Genomic DNA, 18,154 nt, shown 5'->3' on the forward strand with positions numbered 1-18,154 from the left:
TTAAAATCATCATGGTGAACAGTGCACATCTGAAGTGTCTCAACTGAAGGAAATAATCCATTATTTATCGGCTTTAATATATCGGCCAAATTTTCTTTTCGGGTCGATAACGATAACATTAAAAATGAACATTTATCGGCCGATACCGATATGGTGGCCAATATATATATATATATATATATATATATATATATATATATATATATATATAGCACTTAAACTTTCTTATGATCTTAAAAACCTATTGATCTAAAGCTTTATGCTTAAAAAGCATGATATTAGTTTTGTAGCTATAATTGTGCATAAATTGTGTATAAATTGTGCCTAAATTTAAATATAAAGAGATGTAAAGACATTCAAATCTTGCTGGTTAAGCTAGTTGGGAAGAAGTGTGACCAGCCATGCCGTTCTTTTCAATAGGCGAGTGCAGCTTTCTCAAAGCTAAGGACTGTTATTTACTCATAACCCACGTTATTTGTAGCAAATAGCTATCAAGAGTTTTGCAATAGCTTTCAGAGGATTAGGATCCAGTTCTGGTTCTTGTCTTTTTTGTGTGTGCAGAAATTCAGCGCGTGGAGAAGTATATTTGAACAACGATGTTCATATCTCCCCGGCACACATTTGTGTTTCCACACCATATCAATGGTTTCACGCGCTTATCCCAGTTTAGTCAGGAGTGGCGTTTTAACACAGCAAAAACATTACCGAACCCCTTCGCTTTCCAGTGTTTTGCCTGGGCTTAGGGATGTTTGTATCCAGAAAGGATCGCATTGGCTAAGTGGGTCTAAAAGCAGCATACACCTCTCCAAATACAACTGAGCTTTAAAAACTTCCCGCATAAAGGCAAACGGCCTCAAGAAAACAATATTTCCAAAGACATGGCTATATCATTGTGCAATTTAGTGCTGTTAACTCACATTAACGTGATTGGAAATGCAAACCGTTTTGTGGTGGTGGAAACATCTCTGTGTAATTACCAGGCCAAGTCATTATCGGTAACGTGTAAGATATTTCATGCTCTATTTCACGTCCAAAGTGTAAAGAATTGAGTCTGTCATCTTTTTAATCTTGTATTTGAACACCTATTTCCCTTCCCTCAGGATAGTCTGAAAATGAAGCCAAGGAACTGCAGAAATGAGACATGGAGACGTAGACCTTGAAGTGTCTGAACACTGTTCACACACACACGCACACACACTCAGCCAAAGTGATCTTATTATAGACTACACAGCAAAAACAACAGATTTTATGAGTAATTTTGTCTTCATTCCAAGTAAAAAAATATCTCACTCTCCTTAAACAAGATAATTGTTTTTGAGAAGCATATGATATTAAGATTAGAATTAGGTTTATTTTTCTTTCCCCACAGCCAAATTGTTTTCTGATGTTTTAAACCTCAAGTATGGGTAAATTTGTACTTAAAACAAGAGAACAGTAGGTTACACTATTTCTATTGTCCACTTTCGACATTCTATTAACTATAATTAACTTTGCAACTACATGTCAACTAACTCTCACTAGAGTATTAGTAGACTGTTAGGTTAGGGTTAATAGGGATCAGGGTTTATAGGGTTTATAGGGTTAGGGTTGGTAGAATAGGTTTCTATATTTTTATAGAAATATTTCTATATTTCTATATTCTATATTCTATATAATTCAATAGTATGATGCTAGGGTGCTGTGGGTGGTTGCCAAGGCATTGCTTTTTTGCTAAGGTGTTCTGGGTGGTTCCCAGGGTGTTGCTGTGCAGTTGCTAAGGTGCTTTGGGTGGTTGCCAGGGCGTCGCTATGCAGTTACTAAAGTGTTTTGAGTAGTTGCCAGGTCATTGCTATGCAGTTGCTAGGGTGTTATGGGTGGTTGCCAGGACGCTTCTATTCAGTTACTAAGGTGTTTTGGGTGGTTGCCAGTGCATTGCTATGTAGTAGCAATGCAATGGTGCTTTGAATGGTTGCCAGGGAGTTGCCACCCTAGGTGTTTTGAGTCGTTGCCAGGGAGTTCCTATGGAGTTGCTAGGGTGTTCTGGGTGGTTGACAGGGCGTTGCTATACATTTTCTAAGCATTTTTGAGTGGTTGCCTGGATGTTGCTATGGTGTTTTTGGGTAGTTGCCAGTTGAGTCCATTGTTATGTAGTGGCTAAGGTGCTTTGCATGGTTGTCAGGGCGTTGCTATGGAGTTGCTAAGGTGTTGTAGGTGGTTGCCAGGACGTTGATATGCATTTGCTAAGCATTTTTGTGTTGCTATACAGTTGCTAAGTTATTTTGGGTGGGAATTAAAGAGTTCAAGACATTATTGTGGCAACTGAGATCTGTCTAAAGTAGACCTTGTGATTAATTATTTTATTGCATTATTTTTTATGATTAATTGCACTAAATTAACTTCTTAAATCAACAGCCATAAGTATATTCTCTTATGCACTTTGATCTCAAATAAGTTGATCTTGTTTTAAATGTAACTTCAAAGTGTGAAGCTTGGAAATGTTATTTTTTATTTTATTTTTATTTGAATTAATTGAATAAATTAATTGTCACAAATAATAATGTCTATGTTTAATCGGGTTGTTTCTACATATTAAGCTGGGATACAAGAAAGCCTTTTAACATACAGTAGAACTTCATCAGCACTGTATACTTAATAGTTTTACTCTAAAATAAGACAAAAATACAGATGAAAAATGTTTTTGAAGTATATTCTAAATATACAGAATCAAGTGTTGTTAAGTCCTCATGTTTTTGTATCTTTAATGTTTCTTACCTTCGCAGTGTTTCCCATCACCTTTGTATCCTGATTTGCAGATGCATTTGTATGACTTGAGGGTGTTCTGACAGATGGCATCTATACTGCAGCTGTCCAGGGCCTCGGCGCACTCGTCCACATCTGCTGAGAGAAAAGGAAATCAAGAGGCTTAGAAGAGCTTGGGCACGCTCTATTTTGAGAAATACCGACACATGTTTTTGCCCCAGGCAGGTACATAGAAACACTCAAGCGAAAACTTGATGATCCAGCATGCAAGAACAGTAATGTGACAACAAATTAATTTTACAATTCCACCAAAAACCATGTCCAGAGGTGAAGAGACAGCAATCCAGCCTCTCCAAACCAGATCTGAGCACAAAACCGAGCTGTTCCCAGTTGAGACGTAATTCTGAGGACTTCAGCATCTCATATTCCTGTGACCTCTGGGATTAAAGCCAAACCCAACATTTCCCGCACAGGGATACTTCACCAGCGCACTGGCATTTCCTGCAGTTGAGTTGGTGCTACGCATCGCTTTGACTAAACCGTAACAACAAAAATACATTCTGTCCTCATCAAAGGTCAATAACATTGTCATGGTTACCCTAACAAAAGACAGTCTTCTAATACTCTGTTTCTTCAGAAAATATACAAATCTAATTTGACAACTACCATGACAGAGTTAAAACTAGATCTTTATGTTGTCCGAACAAAAAGAGTGTTTTTCTTCATGTAAAATTCAATAGGATGATGCTAGGGCGCTGTGGGTGGTTGGCAAGGCATTGCTTCGCAGTTGCTAAGGTGTTCTGGGTGGTTTCCAGGGTGTTGTTATGCAGGTACTAAGGTGTTTTAGGTGGTTCCAAGAGCGTTGCTATGCAGTTTTTGTTGCCAGGGTGTTACTATGCAGTTGCTAAGGTGCTTAGGGTGGTTGCCAGGGCATCGCTATGCAGTTGCTAAGGTGTTTTGTGTACTTGCCAGGACGCTGCTATGCAGTTACTAAGGTAAAGTTTTGTGGTTGCCAATGCATTGCTATGTACAGTAGTTGCTAAGGTGCTTTGAGTAGTTGCCAGGGAGTTGCTATGCAGTTGCTAGGGTGTTCTGGGTTGTCGTCAGTATGTTGCTATGCAGTTACTATGGTGTTTTTGGGGGATTGCCACTGCATTGCTATGAAGTAGTTAAGGTACTTTGAATGGTTGCCAGGGACTTGCTATAAAGTTGCTAGGGTGTTTTGAGTGGATGCCAGGGAGTTTCTAGGGTGTTCTGGGTGGTTGCCAAGACGTTGCTATGCAGTTACTATGATGTTTTTAGTGGTTGCCGGTACATTGCTATGTACAGTAGTTGCTAAGGTGCTTTGAGGGGTTGCCAGAGAGTTGCTATGGAGTTTCTAGGGTGTTCTGGGTGGTTGCCAGGATGTTGCTATGCATTTGCTAAGCATTTGTGTGTTGTTGCCAGGGCGTTGCTATGCAGTTCCTAAAATGTTTTGGATGGTTGCAGGGCATTGCTGTCTTTCTAGTTTCCAGGATGTTCTGTGTGATTTCTGTCTGGCCCAAGTCATACCACCCTGCCATAAATCGAATTATGCAGTAAATTCTAATAGCTCTTTGGCAAATATGCATTGAACACGAGGGGGTGTTGTGCAAAATTAAACTAAACTACAAAACTGTTAGGCACTGGCTGGAAAACAAAGTGATTTCACATGGCTTCAACAGTCAAATCTGTCTTTCTCCTTCTGGAGTCTATCACAAAACAGTTCTGTCTCATTGCTCTTGTCTTCTGTGAATGCAGTTCACAAAAAACAGATGCCCATCAAAGCAGGAGACTGCTTATTACAGGGTTAGAGGTCCAACAATCTTGAACCAGTTTCCACAGAGTCTTCTCGAAGCTGCTGGTAAGAAACGACAACCGTTTAATTTGAACACTTGCCGGCCAACAGTATTGATATCTCATCAAGCTGAAACCTCTAACCCATCCACAGTTTTCACTCTAGAATCCACAGATGTCTCTCACTTCTTTTAAAGAATTCATTACAAATGAGAAAATCTCTTTGCGGAGGCTGCAGGAAAGCGGTGGATGTTCCTTGTGGTGGCATAAGTCATTGAATTACTCACATGCTGTTTACAGTACAAAGCTTTTAGGGGTTTAGTACAGCACTCAGAGTGCTTGTTCATTACTAAAGTGTCTTTACGCTGCAGGAAAATTGGTGTTTTTTCTTAAGAGCCCTAATACTATAAAACATACCATTTGTCAGCTCCCATGCTGAGGCCAGGGAAAATAAGGAAAATAAGGAAAATGATGCATTCAACAACATTTAAATTCAGAAACACATGAGTCCAAATGCCCAATCCTGGAGACCATGACCTACGATCATCGTACGCTCATGTCGTTCCTTATGACTTTCTAATTTCCATGCATCACAAAAAGAGAAATTTAGAAGAATCCTCACAGCTTTTTACATACAGTTCAACAACAGCTCATGTTGGCCACGTCTGTCAAGTTTTAAAAAAGAACAAAATGCACAATGAAAGTAGTCTATATGACTTACGCACAATGTCAAGTCGTTTTTTTTTTTATTCATATAAGTGCTTTGTGTGAGGAACAGACTAAAATAAAAGCCATTATTCAAAGTATTTTTTTCCCAATTCAGTTCAGTAACGACACATGCCGGATCCGGGCCGTATCCAGATCAGATGCGGGACCTGCGCCTAGACACGAACACAACGCACGATGTAGTCGGCCGGATCCGGGCCGTATCCAGATCAGATGGAGAACCTGCGCCTAGACACGAACACAACGCACAATGTAGTCAGCTGGATCCGGGCCGTATCCAGATCAGATGGAGAACCTGCACCTAGACACGACCACAACGCACGATGTAGTCAGCTGGATCCGGGCCGTATCCAGATCAGATGGAGAACCTGCGCCTAGACACGAACACAACGCACGATGAAGTCAGCCGGATCCGGGCCGTATCCAGATCAGATGGAGAACCTGCGCCTAGACACGAACACAACGCACAATGTAGTCGGCCGGATCCGGGCCGTATCCAGATCAGATGGAGAACCTGCGCCTAGACACGAACACAACGCACAATGTAGTCAGCTGGATCCGGGCCGTATCCAGATCAGATGGAGAACCTGCACCTAGACACGACCACAACGCACGATGTAGTCAGCTGGATCCGGGCCGTATCCAGATCAGATGGAGAACCTGCGCCTAGACACGAACACAACGCACGATGAAGTCAGCCGGATCCGGGCCGTATCCAGATCAGATGGAGAACCTGCGCCTAGACACGAACACAACGCACAATGTAGTCAGCCGGATTCGGGCCGTATCCAGATCAGATGGAGGACCTGCGCCTAGACACGACCACAACGCACAATGTAGTCAGCTGGATCCGGGCCGTATCCAGATCAGATGGAGAACCTGCGCCTAGACACGAACACAACGCACGATGAAGTCAGCCGGATCCGGGCCGTATCCAGATCAGATGGAGAACCTGCGCCTAGACACGAACACAACGCACGATGTAGTCAGCCGGATTCGGGCCGTATCCAGATCAGATGGAGGACCTGCGCCTAGACACGACCACAACGCACAATGTAGTCAGCTGGATCCGGGCCGTATCCAGATCAGATGGAGAACCTGCGCCTAGACACGAACACAACGCACGATGAAGTCAGCCGGATCCGGGCCGTATCCAGATCAGATGGAGAACCTGCGCCTAGACACGAACACAACGCACAATGTAGTCAGCCGGATTCGGGCCGTATCCAGATCAGATGGAGAACCTGCACCTAGACACGACCACAACGCACGATGTAGTCAGCTGGATCCGGGCCGTATCCAGATCAGATGGAGAACCTGCGCCTAGACACGAACACAACGCACGATGAAGTCAGCCGGATCCGGGCCGTATCCAGATCAGATGGAGAACCTGCGCCTAGACACGAACACAACGCACGATGTAGTCAGCCGGATTCGGGCCGTATCCAGATCAGATGGAGGACCTGCGCCTAGACACGACCACAACGCACAATGTAGTCAGCTGGATCCGGGCCGTATCCAGATCAGATGGAGGACCTGCGCCTAGACACGAACACAACGCACGATGAAGTCAGCCGGATCCGGGCCGTATCCAGATCAGATGGAGGACCTGCGCCTAGACACGACCACAACGCACGATGTAGTCAGCCGGATTCGGGCCGTATCCAGATCAGATGGAGGACTTGTGCCTAGACACGACCACAACGCATCCCTGAAGTGTCAGCAGAGATTGTGTCAACTAGACTCTCCCCTGTGAAAGCTTCATCGGCACGACAGCCATCGGCACTGATCCTCATCAAACCCGTTAATTTAATTTAATTTTCAACAATAATATTGATCTGCCTGCATTGACACCATTATATTACAACTGAACTGAGCTGGACGACGACATCACGGTTTTCTCAAGAGTGGCTATATATATATAAATTAACTAAATTAATAACTTTTTTACAACAAAAATGAAACATCACAGAACTTACTTAAGCTGGACCGTGATGCTATTTTCTTCTGGAAACAAACTTTGTTGCATTATTTTCCTGTTATCTCTGTAAAGCTGCTTTGAAACAATCCGTATTATAAAAAGCACTATATAAATAAATATGACTTGACTTGACATGACATGCAAGCACCAATGCCATTGGTGCATCAAATATGCCATGGAGCTTCAACACACCATTTTTTGCAATTCAACACTGATGCAAATACAACGTTTTGCAGGAGGTTTTCATTGAATAACGCTTTAAATTTCAGTCTTCTCATCACACAAAGCTATCGTGCATGCTTGGAAAAGTGCAAATGGAGTCAAATAGACTGTGTTTCATTTTTAGGTGAACTATTCCTACTGAAAGGTAAAATGTACTCAGCAGACACCAAAGCAGAGGACTGATATCATATCGTTCACCCAATCTTAAAATGCACATAATTTAAAAAACATGCAGCTCAACAATATTGCTTGGTTGGATATAAAACGAATACCAATAAAAGCTCTTTTACGGGGGAATGGCAATTTAGCCACGGCTAATGGTCAGTGTGAAAGAACAATGAGTTTTTACACGTTAGCAAATGAGAAAACAGACTATAACGTCAAGGTCAGACCAATTCAACCTTCCAATAGCTGGAAAATGAAAGTCATTTGTTAAGTGGAGGGAGCTTCGAAACTCCTAAATGTTTTCAAAGAAAAATTAAGTGATTACAACCTCATTTCACTTGCGAATTAATTAACCACACATGATCTAATCCCCACAGAACACAGATTCATCAGTCATAATCATGCTTATACAATAATATAATTAGTCAAAATCATATTTTATACAACAGAACTGATGAGATCATGGTCATTGTGTGGCTGGTTAGCTTGATCTAGTTAGTCCAGCATGGTGTAGTTACAAAATCTACCAGCAGGGGCAAACTGAACCAGTCAAACCCTGACCCCTTGATTCCGCCAGTGAAAACTCTAGCCAATCATAATCAATCAGATTCACTGACCACAATCACACGTCCTCAACAGAGCCAATCAGATCCATTACCCACAATCACGGTCACACAGCAGATCCAATGAGACCAATTAGCTGCAATCACGCTCGCACGGCAAAATCAATCAGCGTCTCCATTCAGTCCCAGAAGAAAACAGTTTTTCATGTAATAAAATGGATGAAACAGACTCCTTATTACTGCTAAATCAATCACAAAGTGCTCTAGTGGTTGTAAACCCAAATGCTGTTTTAAAGAGAAAATAAACATGTCACTGTTAATCTGTTCATGAGTTTAGAGAAGCTTTCACGGCGCTCTAGTAGAGAAGGGAGGCGAATTTTAAGAAATGCATGATGCCAAACTATTTTTCTGGCTGTTTTGTTCTTTCTTTTGTGCGTTTCAAACTGGAAACAACACCAAGGCTGAGATTTAGGAAAGAGACGCTGATTACATTGATCAAAAATAAAGAAAATATGTGGTCTGGGAAGGTTTTTAAAGGGATAGTTCACACAAAAATGAGAATTCTGCCTTCATTTATTCACCTTTGTGTTGGTTTCAAACCTGCATGAATGTTTCTCCTTGACACGTTCATGGGAGTAAATGTATGGAAGATTGTTTCCGCCACAGAATAAAAACAAAAAAAAGGTAATTGCGAGTTTATATCTAACAATTCTGACTTTATAACACGCAATTGTGAGTTTATATCTCGCAATTCTGAGATAAAAAGTCGCAATTATCTTTTAAAATATTCTATTCTGTGGTGGAAACAAGCTTCCATATAAATGAGAGAAGTCAGATTCATCAACGAATAATAATTTTGAGTTTGATCTTTTATAAGAATCAGTTAATCTGGTTCATATCTGAGTGATTTGTTAATGATCGTCCACCAACTCAATGGTTTAGTTGCATTTCCACGACTTCAGAAGACTCATTTTTGAAGCTTGAGATTTTTCCTTTACGGCTATATTGAAGAATGAAAGTCATACGGATATGAAACAACACGAGGGTGAGTAAATGCTCATTTTGGGGTGAACTATCCCTTTAAAGAGCTCAAACTGCTGACGAACATGTTTGAACAATATTTTGTAGATTGCAGATTCAAATTCAGCTTCTCTATCACAAGAAAACCAAACCAAGTCAAAAACTTTTCCAAATGTGTCAAATGTTGTGAAGATCCACATTATTTCCCCATGCTTCAGAGAGATTTATGTGCTCCACCAGAACATAAAATGTCTTTATTACTTTGGCTAACATGAAAGTGACTTGAATACTTTCCTCCGTTGACCTAGAAACATAAACCTTTAAGAATCCTCAATAAAGTGTTCACGGCTGCTGTAATCTTTCTATGAAACTGAACTCTGTTTATGAGATTTTGTTTCCACTAGCAACACATCTGAGGATTCGACTCGAGAGCTTGAGACTTGCATTTCTTTCTTTGTATTAACCGAGAGCCAGCCGTTAGCATTACCATTCATCTCAATGGCAGCTTCTCAGCTATAGCTTTCTCGCAAGTCAAAAACATGAGCTGTAAATACCATGTGACTAATCACTTAAGACTCAGAGCGCAGGAACATGATGTCATGACAAAACTGACAACACCTCAACAACACATTTTTAAGCAGAAAGAATTTTAAATAGCATACTACTCGTATTATTTCTCTTTTAAATTATGTTTATTTATGGCATAAACAGTACGAGTAGTGTGCAAGCATGTTATCCCGAATTCAGACAGTCTTGAGCTGAGATGTCAAAGACAGAAGAAAAAGTTCAATTCAGACGTATTTGATGGAAAACTAATTAGAAATGTTCCTTTGCAGACTAACTGAAACAAAATAAGTTGAAGCTGAAGTAGTAAAATTACAAAAAAAAGCTGTAAAAAAATGTAAAACAAAATAAAAATACAATAAAATAAAATAAATCAGAAAGCAACATAAATTAGAATAAAAGAAAAATATATATATATTTTTAAATAAAATGGTTAAAAATATATATATATTTTTAAATAAAATGGTTAAAAATATAGGCTAATATAACCAAATAGCCAAATAACATAAAATATAAAAAAATCAACATAGAATATAATAAAATAAAATATAAAAAAATGAAAAAAAAATATATACAATTAAATTAAATATTACAAAGCAACATAAAATATAATAAAATTAAATAATTCAAATCTAATTAGAAAAGCAATATAAAATATATTAAAATAAAAATAAAATATTTAAAAACTAATAAAAATTACAAAAGCACAAAACAAAATGACTAAAATTAATATGAAAACTGAAAATATAAAAAATAAAGCCACTATAATAGCATATAAATAATACTAAATTATAAATACTAAATTAACAGTTGTTTAATGAAAGTGAATGGTGTTTGCAAACTATATAAAAGCACCATACATGTATCATAAAGTAAGTCTTGCGCTGTATTTCACTGGTTTAAGGGCCTTATACTAAAAACTACTTAAATATACTTAAAACATATACTAATAATGCAATTTATACATTTTGCATTTGGCAAATGCTTTTACCCAAAGTAACTTACATTGCACTGAAGCTACAGTATACATTGTTTCAGTTCATGCATTCCCTGGGAATTGAATCCATGATTTTTGCGTTGCAAGCAGAATGCTCAAGAACTTTAGCTACAGGAAGCCTATATATTCTTATGCATTAGTTGTATCATATGATTGCAATTCAGTTTGTCAACAGAGAAAGATCGTGTAGTACTGCCATCTGCCAGTGGGGGATAGTGAGGTCATGCTACCGAGACTAATCTTGACTCCTTGAAGTTTTAAGCTTTCCTTAAAAGTGTGGTTTGTGTATGAAGTTTTTTCTGGATGTTGTGCTCACTGGGCAGTTTATTTAGACGTACGGACTCACTGAAGGTGTGTAGTTCAAACACATGGCGATGTTTGGTCCCAGTCAGATCCTCAGTGTTTGCCCAAGCCCTGCTTTACACACGCTACAGAAATAATCTCAGAAGCACACAGCACTAATTCTACATTAATAATTAATAATATAGTTTTCCATTTACTAAGATATCATTGTTAGTAGGTAGCCTAAACTTTATGAAATTGTTTTAAAGAATAAGGATAAACTTGAATGTACGTTTTATGAAGAAACACAAGTGTTGCTTGCATGTGCAATATCGTCAACACAATATTGTGGCTGGTTGCTAGGGTGTTCTAGGTGGTTGTTAGGTGATTATTTGGAGGCAGAATATAGTCAAAATAGTTAATATACCTAATACACAATACACAAGAGTTAATATACCTAAGCATTATCTGATCACATGTAAATTACTACCGCAAATAGTTATACATTTAAATTGAGCTGGAACATTGGACAAAATCTTTTTTTTTTTTTTTTTTACTATATATTTTTTAATTAAATAAAATATTAAAAAGCAAGATAAAATATAACTAAATAAATTAAAATTAAAATACAATAAAATTTGAATGCAACAGAAATTAGAATAAAATTAAATAATTAAAAAATATATACTAATATTTTTTAAAATATAAAATGAAATAACCAAATAAAAAATATATGAAAAAAACAATATAAAATGTAATAAAATAAAAAACTAAATATTTGAAAATAAAATATTGTAAAGCAACGTAAAATATAATAAAATAAAATTTTAATAAAAAAACATAACTAAAATAAAATAAGAACATAAAATATAATACAAATACAAATATTTAAAATAAAATATTAAAAAATATAAAATTAAATAACCAAATAAAATAAATAACTGCATCAACAGCTGTCCTGGTCAGTGCAGTACAACCAAATTAAAATATGTCAGTAATACTGTACTAGTGTATGAAGTTATGTCTTCAGTTAAGTGATCCAAATTCAGAGTTAAATCCAAAAGCATCCCGACCACTTCACACTCACTCTCAGGTGGTTCCACCAACTAAATCAATATTATTTTAGCAAGTGGATCTAACTTTGCCCTCACAAGTTTGGCAGCCAACCCTCCGAGCTGGTGTAAAGCCAGATACAGTAGCGCCGAGACAGCCTCTCGCTTCTGGCCAAGCATCCGTTAGCATGTGGCGGAGCGATGTTTGAGCGAGAGAGGTGTTGGTTGTGTGAGCTGGCAGGCCGTCACATGCGAAGCCAGCACAAAGTCTTCATCTCATGGGCTATTAGGCGACGCACAGACGGGACGAAAGAAAAAAGGGTGTTGATGAAATGCAGACGTCAACATTAGAGCAGAATTTAGCATCCTCCCCCCGCCGTCTCTTCCCAGATCGCCTTCATCTAATGAAGGAACTCACTGTTTGTCCTCCGAACAGCTCGTAAAAGAAATATCGCCTGCTTCTATTTGTGCCCGGCGTCCTCGGCGCGCTGGAAAAGCCGTGTGTGTTACTGTAAGCGCTGAGTGATGGTGGCTGTCTTCAAACAACAACAGCGGTCATTTAAAGCTCAGAGTTTATGAACTGCTGAAATTGCAGTGCAGTTGACCCGTCGCTTAAAGGGTTAGTTCACCCAGAAATGAAAATTCTGTCTGTAATCACTCACCCTCATGTTGATCCAACCACGTAAGACTTTCGTTCATCTTCAGAACACAAATTAAGATATTTTTGATGAAATCTGAGAGCTGTCTCACTCCTCCATAGGCTTCTCTGTAACTGAAACTTGCCGGACCAGAAAAGTTAGTAAAGACATCGTTAAAATAGTCCAAGTGACTGCAGTGGCTCAACCTTAAGTTTATCAAGCGAAGAGAATACTTTTGTCCGCAAAAACTTGAGTTCACGTAGTGTAACAGCGCATCGCTTCTGGGTTGTACGTCAGAACGTAGGCTCACTATTGGCCGACGCTGGTCATGTGTGTGATGCGTGTGATGCTGGCCAATAGTGAGCCTACGTTCTGACGTACAACCCAGAAGCGCTGCGCTGTTACACTACGTCAACTCACTCAGACCCACACAGAAGAGTTGAATAAAGTCGTTATTTTTTGGGGGGGGTTTTGCACACAAAAAGTATTCTAGTCGCTTGATAAACTTAAGGTTGAGCCACTGCAGTCACTTGGACTATTTTAAACATTGTCTTTACTAACTTTCTGGTCCGGCAAGTTTCAATTACCTAGAAGCCTATGGAGGAGTGAGACAGCTCTCAGATTTCATCAAAAATATCTTAATTTGTGTTCTGAAGATGAACGAAAGTCTTACGGGGTTGGAACAACATGAGGGTGAGTAATTACTGACAGAATTTTCATTTTTGGGTGAACTATCCCTTTAAGCCTTGTATTAAAGGGATAGTTCAGCCAAATATAACAATTTGAAAATGTCCTTCCAAACCTGTGTGACTTCATCTATTCTTTCATTCTTCTTTGTAAGTACAGGGAAAGTCAATGGGGTCCAATTTTATTTGGACCCCGATATTCTTTTAAAATATCTACTTTTATATTCAAAAAAAAAAAAATTGGTGTAGGTTTTATGTTTTGAAACAATTTTTACAAATTGCTAGTAAATTTCACCAAAAATTACAAGGAAACGGCAAGTAACACATTGAATTAAATGTGGAATTTTGCAGTAGAAAATCTGAAATAGTATTTTCTTTCCAATCTTTGTTTTATTTACAACTTTGAAAAATATTTTTTTTACAATGTATAGGTTTGGAACAATTTTTTTTGTTGTTTTTGTTTTTTGGGCGAACTATCCCTTTAAAAACATTACTTGATCATACTTCAGCAACTGTTTGAAATATCATCATCTTAAATTAAATGAATCTTGAAGTTCATGCTGTGAATGAAAATAACTGCTCATGTTAGTTCATGTTTAACTAATAAATGCTTATTTTTTTTAATTCTTAGTTTAAGCAAGTTAACAAATGTAGTTTCCGCTACAGAATAACACAATTTAAAAGATAATTGCAACTTTTTATCTTGAAATTCTGACTTTTTTCTCAGAATTGCGAGATATAAACTCGTAATTGCGAATTAGTCAGAATTGTGAGATATAAACTTGCAATTGCGATATAAGCTTGCAACTGTGAAAAAAGTCAGAATTGCAAGATATAAAGTCAGAATTGCGAGATATAAAGTCAGATGCGAGATATAGTGTCAGAATTGCGAGAAAAAGTCAGAATTGCGAGAAAAAAGTCAGAATTGCGAGAAAAAAGTCAGAATTGCGAGATATAAAGTCAGATGCAAGATATAGTGTCAGAACTGCAAGACAAAAGTCAGAATTGCGAGATTTAAACGTGCAATTGCGAAATATGAAGTCAAAATAGCGAGATATAAAGTCAGAATTGTGAGATAAACTTGCAAGTGTGAGAAAAAAATTCAGAATTGCAGGAAAAAATTCTGAATTGCGATATAAAGTCAGAATTGCAAGATATAAACTTGCAATGGCAACAAAAAAATTGTATTAACGAGATATGAAGTCAGAATTGCGATAAAGTCAGAATTGCAAGAAAAAAAGTCAGAATTGAGAGATATAAACTCGCAATTGCAATAAAAAAGTATGAATTTTGAGATTTAAGACTGAATTTTTTTATATCTTGCAATTCTGACTTTATAACAAGCAATTCTGAGAAAAAGAGTCAGAATTGTGAGATAAAAAGTCGCAATTACCTTTTTGGCTTTTTTATTCTGTGGCGGAAAACAAGATTCATTAGGAACTTTATTGTAAAGTGTCACCATTATTTCTCTAAAGTAAAATGGGGGATAAAAATGTCATAGTTCATTCCAGCCAGTAATATCCAATAAAAAATGTACCACTTTATGAGCACATTTTACTGGAAAATCACAGAAATTTAGATGTTCCGTAAAGCTCGTCTGAGTTTGCAACACTAACACCCAACGAAGGCTCAATGCAGTTAACTCAAAATGTGAAACCCGCACATTTTGTTCAGTCATCTAAGACTAGTCTAGACAGAATAAATAGACTGCTTGCATTTAATATACTGCTGTTGTATGAAAAACCAGCCAATGGGAAACTGGTACGATTGAAATTACACAGAGAAAGTTTTGCAGTGCAGGCAAAACCTAAATGACGTGATGCTGATATGGCAGTTCATAACCTTTCATCACAGACAGGGAAAGTTCCAGTACGGCTCGTGATCAAGGTTTTCTCAGTCAGAATGAAGGCAGCCTGTTAACAGACGGATTACCAGACGTGTCGGTCGGGGGGGGGGAGGTTCAGGGTTGGCAGAGGACCTGCTAAAGGTTGTCATCTTTTCACCAGTTCATAAAACTGCACTCAGTGCCACTGGCCCGGTTTGGAATAACTCAGACCGATCCAAACGGAGCTCAACTTGTTGTTAAAGGGATAGTTCACCCAAAAATGAAAATTCTGTCATCATTTTCTCACCCTCAAGTTGTTCTAAACCTGTATGAATTTCTTTCTTCTTCTGAACACAAAAGATGATATTTTGATGAATGTTCATAACCAAACAGTTGATGGACCGTGCATTGCTGTTCGTAAATGATGACTAGTCTTTGAATGCAATAGACCCAATTGCCATTGTCGTACACTATTCATGTTGTTTTAGAACCATCTTGACTATGAATTAAGAATTATGATGTGTAACTAGCTTATTCATATTTATTGACTTTTGGTGCATATTGTGTGGCGTACACTAGATGTTTGTAGTGCTGTCACTCCTATTTCTCCACTTGGAGATCTCTCATTCGGTCTTGTATTTGTATGGTTTGACCTCTGGCATTAGTCATGACCTGAACTATTGCCTCTAGTGGCCACGAAATTGTGTTGCAAGTGCCAGAGTGGCACACTTGAAATCAATGCAACTATAAGTATGGCTTGATTCTGTCTATTTGTTACCAACACCCTGATGAAGGCCAGTGGGCCGATACGCGTTGGTGTTTTAATGTTTTAGCCCTCAAAAACAATAAAGGCTTTTTAACTTTTGCATTCCACTGAGTGCCTGGACCTGGATTTTTTCCAATTCTTTTTTATAGGTCATGGACCCCATTGACTTCCATATATTTTTTTTTCCCATACTATGGAAGTCAATATAAACACATATACTAGGTTTACCATAGTGAATCAGGGTAAGACAAGGATTGATGATGTATTGACTCATTATTTACATTTTGTTAATAATAAATTTTTTTTAAAAAAGCTACATCTTTAACTATTATAACCCTGCCTTAAGGCTGTGGGTAAAAGCTTTTTTTTTGCTACATCACTTGCTATTGATAGTCAGTCCAGAGCCAGTGATCAATTTTAAAAGTGCACATTTGCTAAAAGCCTATTTTTTAGGCGTACCCTACATAGATGACCTCAAAGCTAACAGGCCAATTTAACACCAATTTCGATTTCAAAGGGTCATAAAGAAGTCATCTTTTCAATCTATAGATAACATCAATTTTTCTTAAAAGCAACTTCAATGGCTTCAAGGCCAGCTGAAATCAGCGAGTTAATCAAGGTGATATTTTGTTCTAGAACAGTTGTTCTCAGACTCTTAAAGCCATTCAAGTGTAGTTTTTCTCCTCTTTTTGAGTGCAAGCTGACTGAGAGCTTCATATGAGGCCATATTTCGATTTGCATAAGATTGCAGAAGCATTTAGGTTGTGCATTGAAGCCTTAGATCCATAAATCTATTTTAAAACGTTATATAAAATGGAAGTTATCAATCTAAATCAGCAATAGCAATTTTTTAACAAAGTGCCAAACCCTATTTTAGAACAAATGCACATTTCTTAATAAATACAGATTAATCTTCTAAATCTCATTAACCTACTCAGTGATTAATTTTTATAATTAACATTAGATTCATTCATTTACTATATTTAAATGCAGGCTTTCTAAAGCAGCATTCCAAACTGACCCAACAATTGATTCCATTACATTATCGTTGCTAAGATCATATCGCTATACTCTAATAAGCATAATATTACACACACAAATATTGGGTAAAATTTTACATTTTGCACAGTTTGCATCCTGCATTGCAGATGCATTTAGGTTATGCATTAAAGTCTTAGATGCACAAATAAGTAAAAATGTATATAGATTGAAAGTTATTTATATTGCTAAGAAATAGCACTTTAAATGCAAATTTCTTTATTTTTTAATAATGTAAAGCTGCATGCCACTGTTCTAGAACAAACTCACCATTCCAGTGTTGGTCTCTTCAGTTCATTCATAAGCCGTATCATCATACTAATAACATAAACTGCCAGTATTTAGCACTTCATCATAACTTTGATGTTTAATGCGTGCTCAGGCAACAAAAGTCTGACTTTCTTTCGACAATCTCCAAGTGTAAGAAGGTTATCTTTGACAAAATCACTGATCGCTATCTCACGGCCCTCGAGGCACATCCGACAGACAACGACGAGCGAAGCCAAAACCCAGACATGAAAAGAGTCCATGTCTGAAAGAGCCAGAGGATGTTTCCATCAGAGGTGAAGTACTACATCCAGACAAACTGAGCGGATCATAGAGCGATAATGTCACCGAATACAGTGACGAGGCGTCAACAGTTCTCAGTTGTTTCAGGCACACTATTTTACTTCCGTATCTGACATGTTTCAGAGTGAAACATGATATGCAATAAGAAAAATAGCCTGCACTCTGGAATTTATTGGGTCATGCACAATAAAACCAGGAGCCTCATTTAAAAAGATGAGCATCTAAATCATCCAATATGTGAATGTGCATGTCATTGCAACTGGTGGGTTTAATATATTTCCCTAACAGGGTCATTTGTTTACCTAGATTTTAAGATAGGTTTATTAGATTTTAAGAGGCAAATAATACCCATATCATGTAGTGGGCTTTTAAAAAAAAAGTTATGAAAGATCACGGTTCTTCAATTGCTTAATGCAAAACAATCGTGATTGCCTTGACAATAATTTTTTAATTCATGTTACTCCTTAGATGAACAAAATTATTTACGTTTTCTGTAACAAATTGT

General features: G+C 37.8%; 1 protein-coding gene across 5 annotated transcripts in view; it reads right to left on the reverse strand.

The window, feature by feature from the left end:
• scube3 (signal peptide, CUB domain, EGF-like 3) overlaps nucleotides 1-18,154 on the reverse strand; it is a 117,573-nt gene that overhangs the window by 84,486 nt on the left and 14,933 nt on the right. For 3 of the 5 annotated variants that reach the window (XM_084427779.1, XM_084427783.1, XM_084427781.1), the window contains exon 2: nucleotides 2,752-2,877. In XM_084427779.1, coding sequence (XP_084283905.1) covers nucleotides 2,752-2,877 — 126 coding nt within the window. The remainder of the gene's footprint in view (nucleotides 1-2,751; nucleotides 2,878-18,154) is intronic. The other 2 variants (XM_084427782.1, XM_084427780.1) reach the window with 1 other exon arrangement.

Source organism: Rutilus rutilus (genome assembly GCF_951802725.1).
Source record: "Rutilus rutilus genome assembly, chromosome: 13".
Taxonomy (NCBI): Eukaryota; Metazoa; Chordata; class Actinopteri; order Cypriniformes; family Leuciscidae; genus Rutilus; species Rutilus rutilus.